This window comes from Aptenodytes patagonicus, chromosome 6 (genome assembly GCF_965638725.1).
Source record: "Aptenodytes patagonicus chromosome 6, bAptPat1.pri.cur, whole genome shotgun sequence".
Lineage (NCBI taxonomy): Eukaryota > Metazoa > Chordata > Aves > Sphenisciformes > Spheniscidae > Aptenodytes > Aptenodytes patagonicus.
In genome coordinates this window covers 29,889,777-29,917,697 of record NC_134954.1, presented here as the reverse complement: position 1 = coordinate 29,917,697, position 27,921 = coordinate 29,889,777, and the positions used below count along the sequence as shown (strand labels likewise).

The 27,921-nt window shown below is 54.3% G+C and overlaps 1 protein-coding gene across 4 annotated transcripts; it reads right to left on the bottom strand.

The window, feature by feature from the left end:
• Nucleotides 1-67: 67 nt before the first annotated feature.
• IGF2BP2 (insulin like growth factor 2 mRNA binding protein 2) lies at nucleotides 68-26,314 on the bottom strand. 4 transcript variants are annotated; one of them, XM_076341799.1, is made up of 18 exons: nucleotides 26,059-26,314; nucleotides 25,431-25,491; nucleotides 14,976-15,024; nucleotides 14,537-14,588; nucleotides 13,882-13,945; nucleotides 10,899-10,971; nucleotides 10,699-10,766; nucleotides 6,482-6,616; nucleotides 5,923-6,045; nucleotides 5,498-5,633; nucleotides 5,174-5,302; nucleotides 4,204-4,227; nucleotides 2,608-2,676; nucleotides 2,326-2,442; nucleotides 1,991-2,065; nucleotides 1,703-1,834; nucleotides 1,286-1,399; nucleotides 68-682 (listed from the first exon to the last, which is right to left on the bottom strand). In XM_076341799.1, exons 1-18 carry the CDS (start codon nucleotides 26,246-26,248, stop codon nucleotides 587-589), a joined length of 1,707 nt encoding a protein of 568 aa, XP_076197914.1. In that variant the 5' UTR covers nucleotides 26,249-26,314; the 3' UTR covers nucleotides 68-586. The 4 variants fall into 4 exon arrangements, with proteins under 4 accessions (XP_076197914.1, XP_076197911.1, XP_076197912.1 ...); XM_076341796.1 differs by having other exon boundaries at nucleotides 10,699-10,971; XM_076341797.1 differs by having other exon boundaries at nucleotides 4,204-4,224; nucleotides 10,699-10,971.
• Nucleotides 26,315-27,921: the final 1,607 nt, after the last annotated feature.

Here is a 27,921-nt window from a genome sequence, read left to right as displayed (position 1 = left end):
CCCCCCCCCCCCGCTGGCAATCCTACATCTCTGCTCTACTGTGCATTAGAGAACCAATGGACTAGCTCCTTTCCTTAAAACTCTAGAAAAGCCTGCTTTTGCTAAAAACAAACATCCCACTCCCCCCCAACCCCTCTGAAATTAAAAAAAGAATTAAAAAAAATTCTTACAAAACTTAAAAATTGGCATTAGTTTCGTTATCGATATATTAATTCTAAAATTGATGAGCGCCACGCTGTGCGCCGCAGCCCCCACACACCGGGTGAGCTCCCCCGGCCGTGCCTGGATGAAATGGGTGGCTTTTAGGAAATTAAAAAGAAAAAAAAAAAACAAAACCTCTCTCTCTGCCTATGTTAGTCCAACTAAAGGGATAGCGTCGGGAGGCGATGGAGTAAGGGGGAGGCTGTGGGATGGAGAGAGCCCTCCCCGTACCCCTCTGCTGTGCATCCTCACAGCACCCCAGCCCTGGGGGAGGGGGCTCGGGGGGGGTCTTTGGTTTGCTCCCCTGACCTGCTGGGAGGTCCGGCGGTGGTGGCGGCAGTGGGGTTACATTCATCGGGTGGTGCTGGCCAGCACGGCGGGAGCCTCACTTGCTGTGCTGCGAGGCCGCGGCTCCCTGAGCATGTTTCTGCTCCTGCTGCTTCACCTGCTGTACGATTTCCCTGATCTTGCGCTGTGCAGTCTTGGGGGGAAAAGCAAGAGCTGAGGGTCAGGGCGGGCACTGCAAGCAGCCCGAGTGGTTGTTCCCCCCGCAGCCACAACTGAGCATCTCACTGCTCGTTGCCCTCCGAGCTTTTAATTATGGGACAAGCACATGGTTCAGCACAGCCATAATTAAGAATGTGCTAAAGAAGGAGCCACTCTGCTCCCGCACAGCTGCAAGCGGAGCACCGCAGGGTTTTAACTTGTTCTTCCTCTATCACTCCTTGAGAGCTGCCATCCTGCTTGAGCAGTCAGGAGACAAGGTTGTGGTACGTGCACCCAGGTGGGATGCGGGTGCCTGCGGGAGCTCCCCGCCAGCACTGATGCCAGGGAGGAGCCGATTCACACCCTGGGCGCCACTATGAATAGTGTCTAAGACATATTTTTAGCTAAATCAAGCCAATCTTTAATTTTGGTGCTAGCACAGCTGGGGAGAGCTGCCGAAACACCTTTAGTGCGTCCTGAGTGCACAGGAACCATCCAAAACAGAGCAGCAGGATGCTCAGGCAACGCTGCACTCGGCAGCTTTCCTTGGTGGATGAAACTGTCTGGGAATATCAGAAAAGCCACAGCCAAACCTTACCTGACTGGCAAAGAAATGCCCAATGATTTTAACGATGACCTCCTCGTTCTCATCTGGGGTTTGGTCTCGTGGCACAATGACTTCTGCACTAGTTAAGTTTTGCAGTTCGTTCACCTGGAGCAAACGACAGAGCCCCAGGTGGGTTTTGTTGTGGAAGAGCCAAAATCCTCTGCTGCTGGTGTCACCCCGGCTCCGAGCCAGAACACGGCACCAGGCTGCCGAGGGTCACACCCTGTCACCCACCTTGGGACGGTCACCACCCAATGAGAGCCACCACCAGGACATGGGGCTGGGATCAAGACATTGCTGCGATCACTGAGCACCTGGGCTTTGCTCCCAGGGTGGGCAGGGGTGATGGGTGATGCCCAGCTCTGCAGCCCCAGGGCAGGGGACGGCATCCCTGCAACCCCCACCTACCGTCTTGCCACCTTTGCCTATCACACGGCCCGCGGCGAAGGAAGGCACCTTGATGTGGGCTTCAAGCTTCACTTCTTCTTTTGGGTTGAAGAAGTTTTCCTCTTTCAGCTTCCCAAATATTCGCCCCTGGGCCTGGGGAGGAGACGTAAGGGAAGTAAAACCGGCAGACAGCGGTCCTGGCAGTGCCTGCTGTGCCCTCCCTACCTGAGGGCGATGATGTGCTGATTTCCAGCAGCATCAAAACCACGGTAGTGAGCAAAGATCCCCCCCACTCCATGACCAGCGCACCTTGAACTGAGCCTCAGGTGGCCCCGTGATGATGACCATCCGCTCACTGGCGTCGGGGCCTTCTGCCGGGGCAATCTGCAGAGGGATGGGGGAGAAGGAGCGTGAGCGTGGCCCTGCTTTGGCAAGACTTTCCCTATGTGGGCCGTCCCCCCAAGCAAGGGCATCCCCTCCCAGGCAAGCAGGGGCAATAACCAGGGTGTTGCAGGACTGGGTTTCTAATTTGGGGAGCAAAACCACTCCCCGAGGACTCCTGTTTGCTGCCCTCGGCAGTAGGAAGGAGAAACCAAGGCACCAAGGCATGAAGCCTGGGACCAGCCCCACAGTACCCTGCTCACCTTGATGGAGGCGCCGGCAAACCGTGCCAGCTGCTTGATGTGTTGCCCCTTCTTCCCAATGATGGCCCCCACTGCCTGCGTCGGGATGAACAAGTTCACAACCTCCTGCTCTGGCAGCTGCGAGGGCATGGAAGAGTGAGACAGTCAGAGGACCAGCCAGACCAGGGGGTGGCTGCTCCCCTGCCAGCATCCCAAGGCAGCAGCTGCCCGCCTTGGCCACATGCCCGCCCTCCCAAGGTGCCCGAGCAAAGATCTCATGGACGGAGGTGCCAGGGCACTTACGGGGTGCTGATGGGGGAAGGCGCTGGCTGGGGGGGCTCCATACAGACCTGAGAGGTATGCCGAGGAGCTCTATGGTGGGAGAGAAAATGAGGGTCAGTGACATCCCCAACGTGCCAGCCCCTTCCTGGCCACCCTAGCCTGATGCAGAGCACTGTGCCGCCACCATGAGCCTGGCAGGGACACGAGGACAACCCTTCAGCCTCTGCAATCCCACCCCAGAGAGCACAGGTGCACCCGAGGGTATATCGGGGTGAGCTGCAGCCTGGATCCTGTGCCTGCAGCACAACACAATGGGGCTGGGAGGTGAACGGGGGCTCCCAGTTACCCCCAGTCCCTCCCCACTGCTATTTTTCTGGCTGTGTCCTGCCAGCGTTTGTAGCAGAAAACTGGCCCCTACAGCCTTTGGGAGCAGCCGCAACCCTGGAATGCCAAAACCGTGCTGTAACCACCACCAGTCCCCTGCGGAGAAGGTGGGGGTTTGGTGAGAACTGAGCAAAACGTCTGCTTTGACTCCGATTTCCATCACCATTTCCCTGCTCCAGTTCCAAGAGAAGAAAAACCAAAGGCTGAAGAAGATGTTCCAAGACCTGGGCTGGGGATGGGGAGAAAGCAGTGGGTCTCTCCAAGGCCAAAAGGGGTACATGCCAGCACCCCAATCCAACTCAACCCAACCCAACCCAACCCCTCTTCAACTCTTTTGTGTCTCAAATACATCAGACACTTCTCCTGGCAGTAGACACAACTCTCTCCTGCTCTGGATTCTGGCAAGTGCAACCAGATGCTACCTGCAAACCACCATTTCTCAGGTGGAGGAGGAGAAGACCCAGCTCCCCTGCCCATGGCAGACACTGCTCTTGCTCCCAGCCCTCTATTTAAACCCGCTGTGCTGAGGTTTTGTGCTCCTCCTCACACCGACTGCATGCTCCCCATGTCCATCCCCTGCTTCTGGCCACAGGCTGCTCCGTGTCTCCTACACCAGTGTGTCCTCTTCTGCCCAGCCAGTCCTCATAACCGGGGAGGGCACTGCATGTCCCCAGCTCCTCCTTTTCACCATGAGGCTCCTTCCCTATCGTCCATCCTTGCCAGGTCTCTAAAGCTCTGGTTTAAGCTACAGCCACTGGCCCCAAGTCCTGCTGAGGACATGGTCAGAAATGACCACTCTGAGGTATGAAACACAAAGTACTTGTGGGGAAGGAGCTGCCACAGAGCCAAGCTGGTTTCCTATTAGTTCTTTTTTTTGCCTGCTCCTTGTTTTACTATAAAAAATGATGGCAGAGGCAATTGCTCCTCTTGGACTCATCAGGGTGGCTTGAAAAAGGCCACGCAAAGCTTTGGGGTGAAGCAGCACCAACCACTGCCCTTCAGGAGACCTGCCTGACTCCTCTCCATCACACCAACAAATGCTCAAGCAGATGTTTTCCTGTTGTGGTTTAACGGCAAGGCTGCGCTTGCTCAGGCGGCCAACACAGACAGAGCATCCTCCCTTCTGCGGGCTGGCAGTGTGCAGACAGACAGACCGACCCTCTCGGTGCCCTCCGGGGCCATCACACACATCACACTCATCCGCCCCCTCCGCACCGCCAGCCCAGCACTCACCGTTCTCCTTCGACTGCTCTGCTGCTGGCGTTGCCAGGAAAAGAAAACAGCACAAGTAAATTAACCCGCACGCCGGTTGCCATGCATCCAAAGCATCTCAGCAGATGTATTTAGAGAGACTAACAGAGACAGACCACAGAGCCTGGCCATCCTAAGGGTGCTCTGCAGGTGCTAGTGGGCTGGGGATGGACCTTCCCCATCAGCACTTTGGCCAATGTGTCTTCCCAATGCTGGACTGTCCTTGCCTGCGTGCAACCTCAGTGGTTTTGAAACTCCTTCCCAGGCTTGCTTTGCCCCAGGTCTCAGCAGCCACAGCACCCCAAGAGAAAGGAAAACCCTTGCCTACAAAATCAGGTGAAGCTCAACTCCCAGCAAGCATGACCCTTTGGGTGCTAGGGCAGGGATCAAGGCTGATGGCTGTACAGGGCATGCTGCTCATTTGCACGCTGCGCCCCTTTCACGCCATGCTCCGCATGCCCTGCAGCGATGCCGGCAGGTTCACATGGCCACTGGGACCAGACGCCCAGGGCACAACTGAGTCCACACCATCACAGCCCAGTGGTGGGTTTGTGGTCAGAATGGAAGACCACCTACATGGTTTTTCCATGCTGGCATCGGCACAGGCTGCCCCCAGCCACCTTCAGAGAGCAGCACCCTTGGGACACAAGTCCTTAAACACGTGAGACACGTGAGACCAAGCTCAACACAACATGGGGATGCAGCTGATCTTCCCAGGGAGCTAAATCCAAGGAGTGACAAGCCATGTTCATTCACTGTCTTCTCCACTTCACTGCTGTGATGAGCATCTTCCCCAAACGGCCAAGAGTCAGAGCTCTTGTTCAAGGCTCCCCATGAGATGGCTCCTATAGCTACGGTGTCCTCCCAAACCCAAGAGCTACAGCAGGAGAGTCTACAGACCACTCTGCTCCCAAGAATGCATCTCCTGCACCCCAAAACCTCTTGCACTTACTGAGAACGGGTGGTATGGGGCAGCTGCTGCAGCCCCTCGGGTGCCTGGGGTGGATGGAAGCATTGACAGTCCTGTCGAGAAGATGCCCAAAGCACTGAGGTTCAGTCCAGGGATCAGGTTGGCCTGTTGCTGGGAAAGCAAAGACATGGAGAAACATGTAAAAGGTAGAGTGGGGTTTTGGGGGTTCTCATCATATAGTGTGGACATGACGGGTGAGGGCCAGCCCTTGCTGTAACAGATCAACAACCCCCCCAGTTTTCTTCTGGCCACCTCAGCAGTGGCTCTGAAGCAGGGGCATCTCAGGCAGGAGGGCTGGGAGCTTACATTGACAGCCACCACGTCGTTCTCGTAGGCCTCTCGCAACTTCTTCATGATCTCCACTTCAGCATTGGAGCATGCCTCCATGCTGCCCTTCACCGTGATGGTCCGCTCAGGGTTATAAATGGTTAAATCCTGCAAACTAGCCCACAGACAAAAGCCGAGACATGGTTACATCTTTTTCCAAGTCAAAAAAAAAAAAAAAAAAAAAAAAGAAGGAAAACTCAAATCAAAGATGAGGGTTCCCCCCCCAAGACAGTGTGGGACCACATGCCCTCTTCCTGCCCAGTGCCACCATCCACCTGGGATGGAGAACACACAACCAGGATGGGGAACGTGCATGGACGATGCAACTGCTCTGTTTTCTGGCTCCAGCGCTGCCCGTACCATGTTGGATGGAGGGGGATGGCTCGGTGTTCACCAGGACTTACGGGGAGATGGTGATCTTTGTGCCAGTGTCCTGCTCGATCTTCTTGAGGTTGCGGCCCTCCTTGCCAATCAACCTCCCCACCAGACTGTTGTGTGCTAGGATTTTCAAGGGAATCTCTTCTGCTCTAAAATGGATTAAAAAATAAAATCTAAAGTTCCATCTGGCCAGGAAACCGATATCCAGTAAGAGCCAGTAGCAATGTGGTGGAAGGAGGAGAACCACCACTGTATCTACTCAGCTTCTGGGGAACGGGAGCTCAGGGACTTCCCAAGCCCAATGGGACATCTGTATTTCATGGGGTTTTGTTCTCCAAGTTTTCCTACACGCTCTTTGGACGCACCTGGTCTCTACGGCGCTGTCAACCACACCATGGCGAAGTTACTAAATTGTAAGTTATTAACTGACCCATGACTCTATCCTGAAACTCCAAATGTCAGCAGTTCCCTCGGGGGTGGGGGGGTGACAGAAGATGGCTTCTTCTCCACTGATGGCTGAGTTTACCTCTCTTCCACCAAACCTGCCCATTTTGCTGAGCCAGGGGCACTGAATATCGTACTTACGATTTAGTTTCATCAGCCTCCTTCTGCATGATATCAAGGATCATGCGACATGCTTCGGAGCACCCCTCTGGTGTGGCATGGATGGTGATGGGCTTTTCAGCGGCACCGGCGTTCTCCTTCCGATGGATGTCAACCCTACGGCGAAACAACCAGCAGAGAGGAGCCCCCTGAGATGCGTCTGGTGTCACACAAAGGCTTTCAAGAGCTCAGGAGCTGAGCTTGCTATTCACAGAAAAGGTCATTTCAATGCCTGCTCAAGCTTTGGGGTGAACCTTGGTCTCGCTGACGTACATCTACCATCACCTGGTTTCATGCAAGTCCAGGTAGTGTTTCGCTTCGGTTGGTTTAGATCAGATTTGAGCTACATTTGCCTTTATGACCTGAGGTCTGCCTGGGAGCTGAGGGTTGTCAATCAATGTCAAACGATGCATCAACAGAGGGCAGAACAAATCCTCAACTGGAAAAAGCCCTGAGCAACCCCGTCTATCATCTTTGACACCAGTCCCACTTGGAGCACGAGACCAGATTTGATGTCTGCAGAGGTCCCTTCCAACCTCAACCTCTCTCTGTACAACATCTGAGGCTGTCCAGTGACCAGCGGCTGCCATGACTGTTGCGTGTCCTTCGGGACAGAGAGACAACTTACCCGTAGGCAGTGTTTGTCACGACACGGAGGCACACGTCAACAACAGCGCTTGTACTCACGCCCTTCCACGGGAGACCAGAAAGCTCTCCCTTGCGCACTGGCAGGGACCATGCTCTAGCTCCTCTGGTCCTCCCCTCAGCTCATGGCGGGGAGGAGGCACGTGCCTCCAGCTCGCTCCTCACCGCTCAACCGTACCTGGCAAAGGCCCTGAGAGAGAGGGAGAAAGCAAAGCAGGGTAGGAGACTCCCGCACGTCAACCACGCATCTTGAAGAACAGGGGTAAGCAACCTTTCCATCTTCTCCACGTGAGTCCGCACACTCTTCCCACCGGAGGATAATGCCGTGCAGTCATCCTGCCATCAGCCACCACCTCGGCGTCCCTGTCACTGCTGCAGCCAGGGCTGGGCTGGTCCAGATCTTCTGAGAAGGTGCAGCAGTGGCCGCTCAGCGACTCAGTGAATGCCACCAGCGCTCAGCTCCAACACAGTGCCCTCTGGCCACATCTCTGCTTTCGTAAGAGGTCCCCATCCTGACCGGGATCATTGATGGGTGCTGCTGTGCATGCAAGGCCAAGGGTTGTGGTGCAGTCACCCCTAACCAGCGCCACATTTGGATGCTGCAGGTCACGGTGGGTTTGCACAGGTCAACTCTTCCAGGAGCTCATGAACCAGCACGTAGGAACAAGGACGCTTCATCTGCAGGTAGAGGGGGAGCAGCTGGGTGAACCTTCCCTGAGATAAGGGAAGAGCCTACCCGACCAGCTTCAAAAGGGACTCCAGGGTGGTTTCATCTGAGCATCGAAGAGGGAATGAAGACAGAGTTTGATCCCCTTTGCAGGCTACATCTCTCCAGATCTCCTACAGCTTCAGCCAGAGCTGCTCAGGTAGGAGACTGGTCCTGCTTGGACTGTGCAAAGAGGTGCTGGAGAGACTGGCACCACCAAGCTCTCCCTGCCCTTTGGTTATGTCTACAGCACACAGTGACCCAGTTGCGTGCTGTGTGACACCCTCTAAGGTGCTCCCAGCTGTGGAGCTCCATCAGGTTGACTTGGAGGATCTGTTCCTTCAGAGGCTGCGCCCAGCAGGCATGGGGACACCCACTGCCACCCCCTCTGCCAGGGAGAAGGCAAACGCATCACGATGTGCCACAAGAGGCGATGACAGGCCCATGCTCCAGAGCGGTGCTGCAATCTCACACCAGGTTGATGCTCCCAGCTAGGGGGAACCAATGAGGAATCCATGGCTGCCCCAACAAACCCCACAGACAGAAGTCAGGCAGTTTCTTGAACCCATAAGCAGTTGAGGCTGGTGGAGATGGGGCATGCAGCTGAGCCTTTGTACCAAAGAAGGGCCAAGAGCCACAGATGGGCTGAACGGACGCACTGACACGACAAGTACTCTGGACAAGCCCAGGAGAGGGACACAGGCCAAGTTTCTGGCTGACCTCCAACCTATCCCAAACCTGGATGTGCAGGCACAAGCTCAATTTGCAGAGAGAAGATGGGGTGCCAGGAAGGGGCCACTGTGTTCAGGCATGTCCTATCCCAAAGAGCTGGAGGGTGAAGGAGGGCTCTGGACTTCCCAGCATGTCCCAGTGCTGCTGCTGCACAGCTCCAGTCCAACGGGAGGATGGAGAAGGGGACCCTCAACCCCCTCACCCCATCAGCAGCCTCCTGGGACCCCGGGGTGCTGCAGGCAGGGGAGACCAGGGCAGCTGACAACAGGGATGGTAGGACAGGGACATGGCAGGTTTGCCCATGGTGCAGCAGGAAAAACCTCCAAGACACCTTACAGGGGGGCTGGGAATGCTTCAGAGAGCCGTGGCCATGAGGGACAGCCCTCTCAAGGTGGATGGTATGGCGTGTACACAGCATTATCCTGGCCCCATGGCTGCTTGGTAGCAATGGTCCTCTCCTCATCAAGTTACAAGGGCTGTAATCACTGTGGAAGGTCGTCTGCTGGGGTGGGCTCTTGGTCTGGCCTCCTCCTCAGCCAAGGAAGAAGATGGCTCAACCTGGGGACAGTTTTGTCCCCTGGAGCTCAGGAGCATCTCTGGGCATCACTGTGTGTGGAGACAGTGGCGAAGTCCTATGCGACCAGAGGAATCCAGGACCCAATGTCGCTCTGGGTAGGAGTGGGGACCGGGCAACAGGATGTCACCAGCACCCTCGTCCGATCATCACACCGGTGGGTGAGGGTGGCCTGAGCCGGGACAGAGCTGCGGGCTGACACCCCAAACTGAAGGCAACAGTCTCCTGCGACTGCCCAGGCCGGGTGCATGAGGTCCCCCTTGCCCAAGGCTGGAGCAGAGGTGGTGCCCCGCCATGGCACATGGCCTCCTCGGGCAGGTCAGGAGAGGTGAGAGCATGGAGCACGGCCTTCCTCCATGGCACCAGGTCTTCGGGGCAGGCATGGGGAGCCAACCCACAAGGAGGGGCAGCTCAGTGGCAGAAACTGCCCCAGGCAGCAGCATTTGGCCTCGTGGTTGGGAGAAACCAGCAGCTGGTGCCTCCCACCTTCCTCGCCAAGCTCAGGGCTTGCAAAGGGCAACCTTCCAGTCTTGGGTGGCAAGGACACAGCTACACCTCCTGCTCATCACACCAGGGGACTCACCTGGAGAAGAAGGGCTTGCAGCCAACCAGGACCAGCTCACAGCTACTAGGTGGCCACACTCTAGGGCTAGCCGGGCTCGAAGAGCTCCTCTCCCTATGCATCTGCCCCCTTTCTGTACCTCTTCCCACAAACCCAATGCTGGGGTTCAGCTCGCTCAGCTGCAGAGCAGCGCGTCTTCCTACCTCCTGCTCAAGTGGACGTGCTATTACCAAATAATTTGCCTCTAAAAGCTTCTCTGAGAACTAGGACGCCCTGGAGGATGTTCTGGTACAGGAGTCCTATGTCCTGTGCGACCACCAGGTTCAGGATGATGAGCATGGGAGAAGGCAGCTTTGGGTTAAACACAAACAAATCTCGGCAGGAACAAACCATGCAGGAAAACCATGCAGAAAATCAGAGGTGAAATCAATGTGAACATTGACAAGAGAAACATGGAAAAGTTTGGCAAGACAGTCCCCTCCCTTTTTTTTTTTTCCTTCAAAAATAAAAATGTTAGATTGCAAAAAAAGGCTTCAAACAGTTACGAAAAGCACATCCTTCTCAAGGCAGCGCTCCCACGGTGCCCCCTTTCCCCCTACAACAGCTCTAGCCCATACGGGGCACTGCGGGATGAGCAAATCCCGAGGGCAAAGACCACGTGGGCACCGGCCGCTGTACCCTTCAGCATTTTATCCCCAAACTTGCCATTTCTCCCTAAAGCCTCATCCCCAGCCATTCTCATGATTAGGTTTTAGAAACCCATTCCTGGCCGTTTTTGGTGTGCATCCCCGTCTTGCCGCACCCAGACCCCCCTGGCCAGCAGGAACCATTTAGGACATGGGCTCTGCCACCATCCCCTGAAGGCTGCACCCCAAGAAAACAGCGCTGGCCGGCACTCAAAAGCCCTGAGTGCATGGAGGACCCACACCGGGGACCTAAAGTGCCCTACGGAAGGAAACAAAACCATTCGAGGTACTTACTTGGACTGGGTTTGCTTAGTAAGGTTCTTTATGGTCAAGCCCTCCTTTCCTATGATCGCACCAACAAACTGCGTGGGCACCAGCATCCGCAGTGGGAAATCGAGCTGTTTGGGCTGCGAGGAGCCCCCCGGGGAGGAGCCCCGCTCCCTGGAAGAGTGGCCCCCGCGGCGGGATCGCTGGGGGGGCGGAGGGGAGCTCACCTCTTCATCCGGGATGTAGGAAATCTTGAAGGAATAGTTCTCAAACTGGTGGCCGCTCAGCTTCTCAATTGCTCTGCAAGGTAGTGAAAGGCAGGGGGCGGTGAGGCGCTCTCTGGGGAGAGAACCTCCACCAGTTGCCCTTGTAGACAGTGGTCGATGGGTACCCCTCCAGCACCCCCAGCACTTGCACTTGTAGACCCCAACCCTGCATCTTCCTCCCTCCCCAGTCTGGAGAAGGTGGCCGTGGGAAGCCAGAGTCCCCCACTTTCCCTTTGCAGAGCAAGCCCCATAGTGTGATGGGACGATGTCCCCTCCCATGTGGGTGATGCCAGGGCTGGCACACAGCTTGTCCCCCCAGCAGAGGTGGGATGCCAGCCTGGGGATCTGCCACTTCACCCAAGGAAAGTGCTGGCCAGAAACTATCACACAGTGTGGAAATGCTCTCACGGGCTTTTTGGACATGGAAAAGGTGACAGAGGGGCTCCAAGCAAGAGCTGCCGCTCCAAGGAGAAGGCTGCGGCACGTGGTGCCCCTCTATTGGGAACCCCAACTCCCTTTCCAGCTCTGGTGAGGCTGGGGGTGCAGCACCTGGACTCTTCGTTCCCCCCAAGCCCCTCCTCAGCAATGCGATGCTCAGCCACAGTGAGTCTGTGATGACTTCTGCAAGCAGTCATGGCTTCAGCCGTACTTCTTCCCTCTTCCTACCGCATCTTGCTTTGGCTATTTATAGGCAGGTGTATGAATGCACCACTGCAAGCAGCTCCTTGCCAGGCCCGAAATTCACATCCAACGAGGACTTCTGCAGTTTCACTGTCCCTCTCTGAAATCACTGCAGTTCCCCACAGTCCAATTTCTCTGCCAAGGTCTTCCTTTCACCCATTTCTGGTGCTCTAAACCAAACACATATACCCACAAACCCACATATACCACCGACCTTTTCTCCCATCACTTGCTTCTGTGTCTAGCTGCTGAGCACCACCCAAGACAGGCATCAGCCTGGCTGGATGTGACGGATCACAGCATCTTCTCTAACCCTGAAGCCTCTTACTCCAAAGCATCAAGCACTGCTGTGTTGGTGAGACTCTTCATCTTCCTTTCTTGCCACACATCCCAAGACACAGCAGCTCATGCTGCTTTTATCTGCAGCCCACGGCACCTTCCTCCGGCCAGCCGAGGCTGGAGCACGCCCAGCATGGCTACCCCAACAGGCACAAGGAGGACTCTCCTCTGGCCTCCTGGACCAGCAGATCATTCTCCTCATCTCTGTCCTCGCAAGTCCAACCTCGCGATGGGTCAACACAGACGGGAAGTCGCTGGAACGCCTATCAGCAGAGGGACTCAAAGTAGGACATGGCCCATATCCCATGGCCTTGGGACATCTCTCTCTGACACCATCCTGTACAGCTATAGCTTTCTGTCCTTTGCTGTTCCCACCACGCAGCATTCTCCCAAAAACAGAACAAGCCTCATATTCCACTTTGCACTGGAAAATCCTGCTTTCGATGCACATCAACTCAGCATCAACAAAAACCTCTGCTACGAGTTTCTCCATCACAATCACATTCCTGCACTGCAGTGCCCTACGTTCAGATGTTAAATAGCAGGACACAGATCTGCTCCGAACTTGGTAACACTTGCACTTGGGAACCAGTCTGACTATCCATGGCTCTTTCCTGCATCGGGTCTGCATGGACATGGCTCTTGGTCATATCAAAACTACCCTGGCTGCTAAGTATGAGATGCGCTTACTGCTTACTCATAGCTAACAATGCTGGTCTCTAGCACAGGGCTGAAGTCTCTACAAACCTGTTACAAAGCATTTTGCTTGAAATAGTCCTTGCATTTCTGAAATAACCCCTAATTTGTAATTTTTTTCCTCTGCTGGCTACGATAAATCTTTAAGCATGTCTTCACACAGCCCTACAGCACTGATGCACAGCCTCAATGGGTTCTTCCATCCTTTTAAAGTTTTTCTTGATTCCTTTACGACTCCTCTGCACAACATGCAGGTGATTTACCCTCTGCCACTCTCTCTCCCCTGCAGAAATGGGCCATGGACCCCTTGGCTCCCTCTCACCTCCTCTAACCAATTATTCATCCACCTGAAGGCCCTCTCTCTTGTCCATGGCAGAAGAACTTTCCAAAAGCCTTTTAAAATTCAATCAGCCGGTTTCTCTGGGCTCCAGGAAGCAGGAGGTGACAGTCTCTGAATATTTTGGTCTCCAACTTGAATCTTCCCCAAATGGCGGGGGGTACTTATATCTCCCATCATCGCAGTGTTTCTTCACCATCTCTCCCACCTCCTTCACCATATTCTACTCTTCAGCAGCTTGGGCTGGGTGGTCGGACTGGTGATTAATCTGGTCCATTCCCAGTTTAGGTCTGGACTTCCAACCTGGGAAGACGACTCCTTGACAAACTGCTTATCTGACCTGACCCTCAGCTTTCTAGAGCGCTTTGCTCCCTGAAGACAAGGCCACTGCGACCCTGCAGAGGACCTTGTAGGAAGGACAGTGTCCAAAGGGAATTGCAAGATGGCACATCTGGGAGCCCCTTGGAGACAAGAGGAGAAGGCACAGAGGAAGAGGGGACAACCACATGGCTGATGGCCCCAACCTGGTCCAGCGGTGCCTGGGCATGTATGATGGGGCACCACGAGAAACCCCATCTCCCATGCGAGGGGAGAAGGCAAGAGACCACCCAGCAGTGGAGCGAAGAGGGGCACGTGGAGCTGACTGCTGGCAGAAGACACGGGAGGTGACAGAGCTCAAGATAAAACCATCTGCCTGCTGTATCTCAAGATATACAGACAGCCCTTAAGGCACTTGAAGTTTACACTGTAAGAGCTTAGAAACAACCCAAGGAGGCTTAGGAAGAAGACAAGAAGCAGCCTGGAAAAGTGGTGGGGGAAAATACCTGGGATTCCTCAGGAAAAGTTCAGGTGGTGTGAAAATATGGACAAAACAAAGTAAAACCCACTTACACTTTTGCTTCTTCTTTAGTTGCATACGTTACGTTGACAACGGCTGTTTCTGTATCTGTGTTGACTGGGAGAAAAGCAAGAGAAGGAGTGTTAGAGCAGGGGAGGAGAGAGACGTCGCCGCTGCTCCTGGCCCCACCAGTATGCCCCAAAGAGGGGACACAGGTGAGGACAGTGGGAGGGTAATGCCTGTCCCGTGGGGGACGGCCCCAGCCACTGCGCCAGCGTGTGCACTTGTGCACCTCTGTATTTTCCCACAGCACAAGGATGGGGGTGGGCTGGCAAAGGACCAGAAGGTGCCAAGGCCTGATCCTGCCACCCTCACCAAGGAGGATGCATGGCTGGACATCACCAATCCACCAGCGGACCCCAGACAACACTCATCTCGTTTTTACTTGCAGGGACAATTGGGTTTTCATCTGCCAGCAACCAGGAGAAGCCCTGGGGATGGCGGACTGATGGCCATCACCATCCTGCCACCGGACGGGCGGCCCCCCCCTCTGCCAGCAGGGCTTGTGTCCACAGGGAAAAACATTTTAGCCCAGTCCCAAAGACTGGGAAAACTAGGTTTCACCCCACTGGGTTTTCTCTGGTGTGGGCAGAGCTGGGGAGCAGCACTGGGACTTTTGCAGATGAGGACCATGCTGGACCATCTTACCTTGCTCTACGTTCTCCACCGTCCCATACTGAGCTAACAGGCCATCCAGCACCTGGGGGAGAGAGCAGCAAACAGGGCAGATGAGGCAGGCAGGAGAGGCTGCTGGACAGGCAGGGAGCAGGCAGGGGAAGAGCCTGCTTCACCCACAGACACCCTCCAAAGAGCCAGCATCACCCAACTGCTTAAATGCCTTCACCCACCTGCATCCCATTATCCCAATGATGCCCCACTGCTCAAAGCTGCCCCATGGCTCCAGGACCCACAAGCAGGCAGTAGATAGAGCCCAGTTCATGTTCCACCTCCCTCCTGGGGTTACTGGGAAGGTAAAGGTGGCCCATGTGCAGACCACACGCTCCAGCAGAGCAGCTCATGCTGCTCGGCATGACTGATGGAGAAGGAGATGAATTTTAGAATGCTTTTAGGATTGTCCGCTTCTTACCTCCCACTGGAGGTGGGGGGGGATGTTTCGGATCTGGATCTTCCTGCTCCTGTAAAGACAAAGCCAGGTTAGGGTCTGCAGGCACACTGCAGCAGGAGGGCAAAGGCTTTATGGAAATTGGTCGGCAGCTGTTGAGAGCTTGCTGAAGCATCCTGCTTCCCCACGCCGAGCTGAAGCAGCTCAGCCCTGGGGAAAGCCATTCCTCCCAGCCTTGCCCCGGTCACCTCCCACTGGGGCCGAAGCTGTCTCGGGAACACTCCCTCCTCGTGCTGGCTGCCGGGTTTCCAAGGAAACCTCCTGAAATGAGCCTCTGCAGAGTCACGGCCACACAGGCATGGCCGGGACACACGCACGCACACCCCTGACAGCACTGCCCCAGGCTGGCCAGCTGCAGGGGGACAGGGGGACAGGACCCTGAGACCCACCACAGCCAGCCCTGCTATCCGTTGAGGGGGGCTCTCCAAAGGTGCATCCTACTGATGTCCACCACCTCCCCAGCAATGTGGGGCTGCCTTCTGTGGGGAAACCTAAATACATATCCTCAGGAGCCTGCCCTTAGAGATGGTCAACACACCCAGCCTCACGTTGTTGCACTCCCAACCTCGCCGTGGTACAGCCTTGGGGCATGGATACACAGGAAGCATTGCAAAGGCTTCCCAAGAAGGAAGACCACCAAACACCTCCCCAGCCTAGCTGCAAGAAGACGTGCACGGGCAGTGGGGAGTTTTGAGACACCCGAGTCCATGGAGGATCCAGCCAAGCCATGAACTCATCCACTGTTCACCCAGACCAGCATTCATAATCCTGCTTGTAGTCAATCAGCTCCGACCAAAGCAGTGTCCTGTGTTCTCACCTGGTCCAGCTCTAATGCTCTGATCAGAGCAGAGCAGGACCACCTCTCCCAACATCGGGGATGAGTTTTCCGACCAAGCCACCCCACACACAGAGCCAGGTTTTGGGAGCCGGTCAGCAGCTGGAAGCTGGTTTTGCGAAGCTTTGCCCTTCCTTGGGACGAGCTCAAGGAGGACACTTGGAAGAACTGGTACCACCAGCGTGAATGCTACGTGGGGACATGCAAGCAGCCACCAGCAGCCCCAGCAGACAGCCAGGAACACTCAGGGGCTTTGGGCCAAATCCTGCAGGAGGAGGCAGGAGGAGTTCTGCTCACCTGCAAATCATCAACACCCAACACCCTGATTCCACCAGCAGTCTTCAACAGCTGGAAAACGAGACTTTCAAACTTTGGCCCAAGCGTCGAGGCTGGTCCCCGCACTCACTGCTCATTGCACATGTGCACCCCGAACCTCTGCACCCCACAAACAATTTTGGCAGATAAAGAGCTTCTAAGGTAGTTTGGGGCCAGACACTGGGGGCAGGGAGGAAATGTGGGGCACAGCAAGAACCAAAGGAAAGGCTGGCCCGTGCAGACCCAAAGCAGCCAGGGCTGGGGAGAGCTGTGCACCGCAGCGCTGGAGGTTGGTGTGCTCCAGACACGATCCTTCTGCCTCTACCACAGCAGCACACTCCGCTTGCTCCTGATTTAATAGCACAGGACAACCAGAACCTTGTGATGGACAACCTTGTGAATGCCTTGTGAAACATGAATTCGGGGCAGAGCATGAGCAACATGACTGTAAGGATGCTGGAGAATACGTGCAGCAACCTGGGGCATCCACCCCACACACAGCAGATAAAACGCAGGCTCCAAGAGAGAAAGGTATGGCAGGGAAAGGATGTTTCTTGAGATGTGGGCTGCAAGGGCAAGACAAAATCCACAGCTCATCCCATGAGAATGGCCACAGTCAAGCAAAGGAGCTGAAACCACCAAGGAGCACCATCTCATGGTGCTGCTCAAACAGGCATGGTCAGTGGTGCAGTCAGCAAAGGACAACAAACCCTACGCTCACCTCCAACTGAGGAGGTGTACTCAATAAAACCCTGTGGGGGGTTGACAGCTGGCATCCCCAGGCCAGCCCCTGCCAGATCCTCCTCCAGGGGTCCTGTGTATGGCCGTCCTTGCTGACCGATCACCTCCACACCGGCCAAGAGCCCTGCCCCGTTCGCAACCTGCCCCCTGTGCCGTGTGTCTCTCTACAGGGATGGCTCTGCCCATCAAAAGAAACCAGTCACTGCAAAAAAGAGTGGAAGCCAGAGCTAGAGAAAATGGTGCTCTCCTGCAGGCTTACCAAATCCCTCTCCTCCAGCAGCCATGGACTCCTTCTGTCCCCAGCCGCCACGAGGGATTTCAGTGTTGGGAATGCAGCTGTAAGATCCTTGTGAGGCAAGGAGCAAGATTGAGCCCATCACATCCTATCCCATCTCATCCAACCCTATCCTGTCCTATCCCATCTCACTCCATCCTATCCCATCCCATCCAACCCCATCCCATCCCACCTATCCCAGCCAACCCCATTCTACCCCACCCCATCCCATCCTCAAGCCATTCCCACCCCACCCCATGCTAGGAAGGAGGCAGTGAGGAGGACCTGGCCCAAGGAGGACCACAGCAATGACAATCCTGCACTACTCACCAACAGCCCAAACCCTTCTCTTGCCTGTCCTTGTCACCCACCCGTGGCTGACCCCACACCTCCACTCCTGGTACAAACACTCTGCAGGGCCCACTCCAGAAAACAGGACATGTTTCATTTTTAAAACCCATGAACATCTCCCAGAGGGGCTATTTTAAGGCATCCACATCCAGTCCCAGGAGGTGCTGCATGCTCAGCTCCCAAGGGGACCTATCCTGCCTGCTCTGAGCAATGCATCCTGCTCCCGAGCTGAGCGGTGGCACACAGTGAGGCCAATTTGCCCAAGCAAACCCCAGCCCAAGTGCCAGTGAGTCTCAAACCATCGGCACCTGAAAGCTTTCCAGGGAAAAGCCCTTTTCAGCTCCAAAAGCCCAACTGAAGCCCAGGACTGGCTTCTCCCCGCTGGCAGAAAGACCTGGCCATGCTGCCCAGTTACTTCTACCACCTTCCAGCCCCAAAACAGAACTGGTGGCACCTTCACCTGCCTTATCCCAAGGCACCACCGCTCAGCTGCAAGCCAAAGCATCGCTACAACCATCCTCCTCCCTCAGCCTGGGAACCATCTGTACCCACAGGATGCCACAGGCTGGACCACGGAGAAGCTACTCTCCTTTTTGGGTTCATGTGGCTCAACTCACCCTGTCACCAAAGCCCAGCAGCCCGGGGGATGTGGGGCATTTTGAAGCAGCTCATCCAAGCAAAACCAGCACACTGGCCAGACGTGGTCCCCTTGCGACGGTGTCAGCAGCAACCCTAGAAAAGCCTCTGCCTTGAATTGAATTGCACCAGGGCCATCGTGTCCCTACACCTCTGCCAAGGGAGATGCCAGGGCAGCCCTGGTCCCCTGAGGTGCTGCCTCACCCCTCCGTGCAACTCACCCGCCTCTTGAAACACCCAAAGAGAAGGACCACAGCAAGGTGCCACATAATCCCACTTCTCAACAGGACACTAGAGCATATTCCCACTTCCAACGTCCATCTGAGCTGATGCAGAGCCTCTAAAGATACCCAAATGGTGCTCAAGGCTTCACCCCCCACCACCTGGCAGATCTCCCAGCAGCTCATTACCACCACTCAGCATTTAAAATAAGGTTATTATTCCTACTGGGTGTATTTTTTATAACTCTCGTAATTCCCCACCTGGTTGATGCAGTGCTGGACCACATGCAGTCATCACTGACAGACTGATGGATATATATCTGGGGCCATGATGGATGGATGTGTTATTCCCAGGGCCAGGGCATGGACCACACGTGGTCCTCGCAGGACAGGGCAGAAAACCTCAAGGCCACCCTCCTCCAACACCACTCCCGGGAGAACTTTGGGGCAGAAAACTCCTTTATTTTCATTTTCCTTGCTCCTTCCAAAACCTGGGAGACAGGGGATTGATTTCGGCGCATGCACACAACCCCCGGCACAGGACCTCATGATGAAGGCAGCAGCCACGTTTCACCCAACGTGTTTTGCAGCAGGCTGGTAGGAATTAAAAAAATAATAATAAATCATAATAACCAGTAACTATGGGCACGGAGTTTGTGGAAAAATACTTAATTACGTGGTGCCACCAGCCCTGCCATAGCAAGCTGCCCTCAGATAACCATGAGAGCTGTATCCTTCTGCATCACGCTCCCACCAGCCATGTCAGTGCCCAGCCCAGGACAAAATGCCCGGTGGCAACCAAGCATCAGCCTCAAGTGCTAAAGAAACCAGATTTATATAGGTTCACTGGCTTTTTTGCCCTTCTAAATTAAACCAAAAACGGTCCTGCTCACTAGCAGCTATTCTGGCTCAAGGAGGAAACATCTCCTCCATCCCAGAGTTGGGTTTCAGGTACTGTGCGCCAGCCAGCATCACACGCAGGATGAAGGAGCCGGCTTGCCAATCAAGCGAGGCTGTAAGCTGGGTTCATGAAATAATCCACAACAGAGCTGTGCTATATTTCATGCATCAGTTAGACCGAAATCACAAGGTCGACATCGCAGCCGTGCAGGGAAAGGAGACAGAAAACCCACGGCCACCTGCGCCCCACCAGCATCACCAGCTGATGTCCATGAACAAGAGCTTCACGTGCCGTGTGCTGGATATCTGTACTTGCTGAAATTACGCAATAAAACAGAAGATACCTTAGAAGTTGTGGTTTATTCCCAAGAATCAGGTGGATTGGGTTTTTTTTGGCACATCTCTCCCCTTTCCAGCAGCCCAGGTAAGCAGCAGCACTCGCACAGTTTCGTGGCTACCCCTCCCAGAGGTCCCAGGGAAATAACAGATAACAGCCACCCCCAAAATCCAGGGACACAGAGGAAGAAGAATAAAGATGAGACAAAGCTGTGAAATGAAAACAAGCCACCAGATCCCCTGCCCAACCTCCATGAGCCCTCCCTGCGCCTGCCCATCCTTCCCCTGCCCATCGGGCTGTAGCTCCATGGACCACCCACCACCCCCTGGTCTCCTGCTCCAGAGGGGCTTCACCTCCCCCTCCCCTCCCATAAGCGTTTGGGAACCAGAAACTCGTTTTCACTCAGCTGGCTTAAATATAAGCCTTACAACAGGATGCAAGGGATGGCTTCACTGCTCTTCGCCCTAAAAAATGAAGATTATTTTCTATCCAAGCTTTGTATTATCTTACTGTAATAAAGCCATAAAGGGATTTTATCACCTTCCACCTCAGATCAGTACCGAGGGCAGAGAAAACAGTGTCTGGCAGCTCCTGCTTTCAATAAAAATCAGTTTTCAAGAGAACTGGGGAAAAAAAACCAGAGGGGAAACATGCTGGAAACCTACTGTCTCCCCAGTGGCCCTGCCTGCTTTATGAAATATTTGTTCCAGGCAAGAAAACATCCACAAAAAATGACGCTCGTCATCAGGTGAGGTCCAAACTCAGTCCCACCTGAATTTTTCAGACCCAGCGACTTGGAGCCTGAGACGGGCACGCTCCCCTAACCAGGCAGGGAAGAAAGCAGCTGTTGGCTTTGCCTCTTTTGATTATTATATATATTTTTTTTGGTCTATTGGGGTCATCGTCAACAAGTTTTGCTCTCGCCCAACCCAGTCCAGATCTTAACGAGCAATGGCTCTGTCAGCGCCAGGCTGGATAAGCATTAAAGAGCTGCCCCAGTTTCAACCAGTTGCCAAGAGCATCGGGATGCGTCTGCTCCAGTTCCCCTCCCAGCCTGGGGGCTTTGCCTTGACACTCTTAAGGAATTAAGATCCGTTCATGTTAAAGCCCTGTCCTCTTCCGCAGGACAAACAACCTGCCGAGGGACAGAGCGGGGGGGGACAGCGAGGACAGCACGTGATTGATACATCCCCCTGAGCTGGGGATGTATTAACAATAGGGATGAATGGGAAATAACGTCCCATCTGTCACAGCTTTTCAAGATTAAGGGGGGGGGACGGGGGGGGGGCAAAGACGGGGGGGGGGGGAAAGAGGGGGGAAAAAAGGGGGGGGGAAGGGGGGAGGGGAAGACAGGGGGAGGGGAGGGGAGAGCCACCCCCCTGCATCTCCATTCAGGATCAGGATGAAGGGGAAAACCAAGCCCGGTACAAGAGCAGGGCTGCCAGCCCGGCATGCTGCGAGCCCTGGTGTGCCAAGCGGGCAGGGGGACGTGCAGAGCTGCTGCAGGGGCAGTCAGCCACGCCACGCTCCTGTCCTCTGCGACCCAAAAGCCACCCAAGCATCCCCCCCACCGTGGCACCCGCCTCTCCCTGGGGAGGGCTGATGGATGGCGAGTGGCGGTAGGCAGGGCATCAATGCAAAGCCCAACAGGGCAGAAGGGCAAGTTCAAACCACTGGAGGAACTATAAAATGACAAAAATAATAGGTAATTAATGATAAATATTCATGTATTGTTTTGCTTTCAGCTTTAGCCTCTCCCCAATGCCTTCAAACCCAGGTAGGCTTCACGGTGGTACCAAAAAGCATCCTGGTGTGCTATGGCATGGGCGGTGTGGCCTCAGTCACCCTCTTGCATCCTCCATGCCCGTGCCCCATCCCGCATCGCTGATACCACCCCGGTCCCATCCCCGCATCCCGGCAGGTGGCAAAGAGCCAAGCAAAAAGACAGCTAAAGAAAAATAAAACTCCTCAAATGCCACCAGCTCCCTGTTTACCCACACCTGAAAAGAGATAAAATAAAGCAAGCAACGGCATCGCACCTAGCTATAACAAGCGCCAGTCTGTCTAGGAAAGGATCAGCTTGACGGGGTTTCTCCTGGCCAGCTCCATAGGGAACAGCATCTGAGACCTACGGGAAACCTGCCGTGCACCCAGCGGGCAGCAGGAGGGGGTTTCCCCATGCCTGATGCCACCAGCATCACCCTGGCAATGTCATATATATGTGTATATATATAAATATATATATTAAAAAGTATCTTTTTAAATATATAAAAATACATATATTTAAAAGTATCTTATATATATATAATAAAAGTAAATATATAAAGTATTTTTTATATATATAGTATCTTATATATATTTAAATACTTTAAATACTAAATGATACATTATTAATTTATATAAATATAAAAGATACCAAAAGATATTAAAAATATATATATATATATTTAAAACTTGGACCAGGACTGAGAGCAGCCCCACTTCTAGCACTCCGAATTCAATTTCAAATCCAGTGTAACCCATCATACCATATACAAGAGTATCTCCAGCAAGTTTAATTCTCTTGGCGAAGCAAAGCAAACCCTCCCCACGCTGCAGCTGGAGAAAATCTCTTCTTGCTCTTTAGGTTTCTCTTTTTTTTTTTTTTAATTAGAGATATTTTTTAAATTGGAGGTATTAGGACTGGAGATCCATGAGTATTTTTTCTGCTCCTCGTGTATTTATAGACGCGTGCGTGAATAGGTGCTGGTGGCTTTTCCTGGCAAAGCAACTGGTTTGCACAAGGATTTCCTCTCCCCTAATTAAGCATCTCATCGATGACAACCAATAAGGGAAGATGGGCTGCCTATAAGGAGACAAAAGGGCTTGTACATTTATTCTGAGCCTTAACATCACCAGGATTTTGGGTTTAAGAATAAGAGGGTGGGGGAAAATAAATAAATAAATAAAGCCAAAATACGCGGCAAAGACAATTGAATTGGTGCTCAAGAGAGGAAACTTATTTAAAGATAATTCCTTTTGAAATAGGAGAGAATCCTGCAGATCCCATAAAATCACCCCCAGCAAAGCTGTTTGGGCAGGCATTTTCATCGCTACCCCTCCAGCAACTGCTGTCTGGGGCAAAACCACCCAAGTTTTGCCATTTACTAAAATAGCAAAAATTATTATTATTTTTAATATTACAGAGATTTCCAGCCCAAGCTCTCTCCGACAGCCTCCCCCTCTGCGCTGTTCAGATGCTTTTATTTCTCATAGCTGAAAATTATGGCAGAAGCAGAAATTAAAAGGCACCTTCACAATCAGGAACCTGAAAATTTCACTGGTTTGGAGACATTAAATGGGGCTTTGCTACATCTCCGCTACTTATTAAACCCACCATTTTTATCCAATCCTCGTATAAAAGTCAGCATTGGGGTGGTTGGGTTTTACTTTCCGTATTTCACAACAAACCCTAATTTTTTTAAATTTTTTTCTTTCCCATTAACAGGATTTTCAAAGATTTCAGGGATGTACCACCTATCTTTAAGGGACAAGATGATGATGCTTTCCTCACTGCCACGCTCTGGACACAAAATGCTCTTGAAGCAGGATTGCATCACCTTGCTTTAAGCAAATAAAAGTATTCTCTGCTCCGGCTGAATTTAAAAATCAATTTAAAAATTAATTTAAATTTTTTAAATGTTGATAAAAAATAGGGTGATTTTTTTTCTTTAATTTTCCAAGGCACAATACAGCATATACAAGGGAAAAAATACAATTGAGACACTGTTGGATCCTTCCTATAGGGGCCCAAACCATTTGCATGGCAGCAGAATGGCTGATTTTTAACTCGTGAGAGGCAGATCGGCAAAGCGGGCAGGATTCACGCTCCTTCTCACCGCCTTCACATTTAATTCATGCCTTCGGAGAAACAGAAACAACCCCCTGCCAGCAGCTCCCGGAGGCACCTCAAGGAAATCCCTTCCCTATGTACTGATGTTGGAGGTGTTTTCCAGCCCATTTCTTATCAAACCATATTTATACACGTATAAATACATTGGTAAAATAGATCTATATTAGATTTGGTTATAAAAATAAAGCACTCCAGGTGAATGTGGGCACGGAGGGGAAGCGCCGGGCATCGGCATCTCCGGGTTCCCATCCCTGCGACGCAGAAATGCTGGGGGACGAGAGCCAAGAGGGGCTCGGGTTCCCCAAACCTAATTAAAGCAGATACTCGTTTAAATAACCGGGGGATTTTACCCGACTGAGCCCCCCTGAAATCCCAGCGCCTCTCTGGGACTCAACTGCAACTACAAAAATTGGATTTTCTACAAATTTAAAGGGGGGGGGGGACGAGACTAAAACATGACCACGTGAGGCTCTGTTCCCTGCCAAAAATCACGTTATAAAAATAAAATCTATAATCTACTGAGGCAAAGGCATGGCCCTGCTAACTGGATATATTAATATAAAGCAATATATATTTTTTTAGTTGTGAAAAAAGATATCAGCTTAAATTAGATCTCAATAACCTGAGGAAGCTGGGGAGCCGAGCTGGAACAGAAAACTTGGAGCCAGCTAAAAACAGACTGATGCAAAATAAATCAGCATTTATTTCCGGGCTGTTTAAATGTCTTTTTTCTTTTAAAACTCGGAAAGAAAAGTAGCAGCACCCCAGCCCGATGGAGAATTTAGGTAAAGACGAATTCCTTGTTTACATCCCCTTCGTACATGATAAAGGTCAAGTCCCGGGCCCATACTATCTTCCCAAACTCCCAATTTCTGGCTCCATCACTCTTAAAAAGTCATCAGCAGACCAGCCTAAGGCTGCTGCAGAGATTTAGTTTAGAAATATTATAGCTGGGATTTTTTTTTGCTTGTTTTTGAAGATTTTTTAAGGTAAGAGAGCGTGTGATCCCTGCCGAAGAAGAAATCCCGCTCCAGCACACGTGATGCTGGGCACGAGCCATTCCCCCACCGAGCCTCAATTACACAACAGCATTTCCCCCCTCCCCCCCCCCCCCCCGTAATTTCAAAATTAATACTTGAGCGTCAATCACGGGCCAAACCTCCATGCCAAGGAGCAGCAAATTATCCTGCAGGACCATCCGATGTTTTTTTCCCAGCGCACAGACCTTTTATCCCGACACATGTTGGGGGGAAAAAAATCTTGCGACGAGGCAGCTACGCAACGCGGTCCCGGGTTTTATTTTCTCTATTAAACGAGCATGTCCCCATCCGTCCAGCCTCGGTGCTCCCCTACACCTGATTAAAATAAGAGGGCGCGCTTCGACCCAATATATAACTGCATTGAGTTTTTGGATCCTCTGGCAGTATAAAGGGGGAAAGAGGTGTTTGGAGAGAGCAAATTGCTGAACTACTTATTAAAAACAATATCCTCCGACAGTGCAGGCAGCCCCACTGCTGGGCACGACCTCCCTCGGTGTAAATCCCAGCCCACCCCGCCGGCCCCCAAGGAGAAAGTGGGGGAAAAAAGGGCTTTTCTCCCCCCCCCCCAAAAAAAGCAGCTGTTTTCCACTCGCACCGGTGGCAGCGGGGAGCGCCCGCCCGCCCAGCGCCGCCCGCCGCGGCCCCCGGCTGCCCCGCACCGGGGCGGGGGGGACCTGCTGCCGCCCCCGGCCCCGCGACCGGGACCCCCGTGGGAGTCGATGCCGGCCCGTGGGAGCGCTGCCGTGGGCCGGGAGCTCCCTTCCCCCGCCTCCGTTTTCCGGAGCGAAAGTAAAACCCGGCGGGGCTCCCGCCTCCCCGCTCCCGGAGCCCCCCCCCCCGGTGGGATGAGGGGGGTGGGGTGATGGCGAGGGGTTACCTGAGCTTTTTGGGCACGGAATAATCCACTTCCATCACTTTGCCGTGCAGCTCCACTTTCCCTGCGGAGACAGCGGGGCGCTCAGCATCACCCCGGGGCAGCCCACCCCTCTACCCCCCCCCTTCATCCCACTGCCCCCCCCGGCCCGCCTGCCCCCGCCGCCGCCCCGGCCTGCCTGTACCCGCCCTGCCGGTGCTCTGCCTGCGCCTCCCCGGCCGCCGCCACTGCCGGCCCCCAGCCGCCCCTTCGGCCGCCCTTTGCTCCGCGCCCCCGGTGAGTTGGGGCAGGGCACCTCGTAAAATGGTCCCCGAGGGGGAGCGGGTGCTGGGGGGGCGGCGGGTCGGGGGGCTCCACGCCCGGTCGCCTCTTAATAAAATCGGAGAAAAAAATCAGCGAAAAATACCCGAGGTTGGAAAGAGCCGGGGCGGCCGCGGGAAGGAGCGGGAGGGGGGGAGGGGAGGGGAACACGACCGGCGGGGATGCCCGGGGAAGGGGGTCAGCGGAATGGGGGAGCCCCGGCGGAGGGGCGGGGGAGAGGCCGGGGGGGGGAGGGGGCGGCGGGCGGGGAGCCGGGGGGATGCCGGCGGGCGGGGCGGGGGGGGGGGGCGGGCTGCGGCGCCTCGCTTACCCGAGAGGGTCTCGATAGCCCGGATGGCCCAATTTTGGTCTGGGTAATCCACGAAGGCGTAGCCCGACTTGAGCAGGACCTGGCCGGCCAGGGGCAGCTTCCTCTCCCCGAAAAGCTGCTTGAGGTCGTCGGCCGTGGCGGCGGGGCTGAGGTTCCCAATGTACAGCTTGTTCATCCTCCGTCGCTTCATGGGGAGCCCCCCCCGGCTCCTCCCCGCCCTCGGCGGCCGGTAGAGACGCGGGGACGGAACGGTACGGCTCTGCGCCACCCGCCCTGCCCCAACCCCAGCCCCGCAGGAGCCTGCAACAGCGGCGGGCAGCGGGCGGAGCCGCGCCGAGCCGAGCCCAGCCCGCCGCCGCCCCCGCCCGCCGCCGGGACGGGGCGCCCGGGCCCGGGGCCGCCCCGTCGGGTCGCGGGGCTCGGGAGCAGGTGGAGCCGCAAGACCCCCGCGGTGGGGCCAGGCCGGGATGTCCCCGCCTCGGGGGGTGGGTTGGTGGGGGCAACTGGCGGCCGGAGCCAGCTTCTCTCCCCGGGGTGTTTGCCTAGCCCGGGCAGAAGCGGCTTCCAGCGGGGGCCCGCAGACCCCCGGAGCGGGGTCCCGGCTATTTCAGGTCATTTATTCGTGGTGGCTCAGGAGGTCTGGCCCTGCCCGTGGCTGCTCTGCCTGCAGCGCACTCCCTGCCTGCACACCCCAACACCTCTGCTCTTAAACCCATCACACCCCATCTCTGACAGTTTGCCCGGCTCCAGTGTCCCGCTGGCAGATCCTGCTCTGTCCTTGCTTGAAACCCCTTGAGGAGTTCCTTCAGGGAGAGGGAAACCGTCTTGATCGGGAACCAAGATAAAAAAATCAGTGAATAAATAAAAGCTTGTATTAAATGTGCTTTCTTGGAAGGCACAGCTGCACAAAACCACCCCAACCGAGGTCCGACTAGCCATCGCTACATGTGAGCCCATCATCCAAAAGGCTTCAAGAAATGGCGAGCCGGTGCTGACATGACATCCCGGCACCAAGTTTTGCGTGTTCTCAGCCCAGTGGTAGATGGCTGCTGTAGCTTTTGGGGCACGTGGCTTGCAGGGGCTCTGCTAAAGGATGTCCTCAAGTCACCAAGAGTTAGTGTCACAACCTGCCTCATCTGCTGAGCACTGGATGCTGCAGGTTAAATGATTTTTTCTCTCTCTTCTTGAGAATACAAAGCCAAATCTTCATGGAAGTGCATCCGGGCCGTGACCAGAGACTAAAATAAGGTGCAGAAGTAATACTGGCTGATGGGAGGGGACAAGTGTCCTTGGACCAGAGCATTGTGCCCTAGGGCCAGTCATCCTTTATTGGGGCGGGGGGGGGTGGTATGAAGGGTGGTAATGGAATTCCCCAGATTTTAAGCTGCATGGCAGGACAATTAAAAGCGACGCTCCCTTCTGCCGTGCTCCATCCGCTGCCACTCTTCCCCTGTCATGCGGAGGTGCTGGATGGAGTAGGAATAGCAGTGACGGGTGCTTGATGCCACGCGTGTAGCAAAAATAGATGTGGTTGGACTGCGATGATGCAAAGCGAGAAGAATCCTTTCTCCTCCAATTTCTTCGTCTTTGCTTTCAGCACAGCTCCTGCCGGGCTGCCATTTAGCAGCGGGGCTGGGGGCTCTTCCATCCCCAGCACCTTTTTTGGGTGCTTTTAGGCTGAAATGTGTTGATAATGTCCTTTTAAAAAAGGCTTACCCTCATTCAGGTCATTAATTCATCCTCAGTGATGAGCTATCAACAGTAACAGGGCAGGGAGCTGCCGTTTCATCCCATGAGGTTATTGCCACTGGGAAGCGGCAGGAGAAACCCGACGTTTCTGGAGTAATTAGTGCCCACAGGTTG

What these genes read in the sequence shown, in the direction of transcription:
- IGF2BP2 (XM_076341796.1), bottom strand. Translation starts at nt 26,248, where the DNA reads ATGAAGCGACGGAGGATGAACAAGCTGTACATTGGGAACCTCAGCCCC. An exon ending in CCCCATACCACCCGTTCTCA is followed by an intron (nt 4,228 to 5,173) that starts GTAAGTGCAAGA and finishes TGGCAACGCCAG; the next exon opens with CAGCAGAGCAGTCGAAGGAG. An exon ending in AGAGCAGTCGAAGGAGAACG is followed by an intron (nt 2,677 to 4,203) that starts GTGAGTGCTGGG and finishes CTCCCACCATAG; the next exon opens with AGCTCCTCGGCATACCTCTC.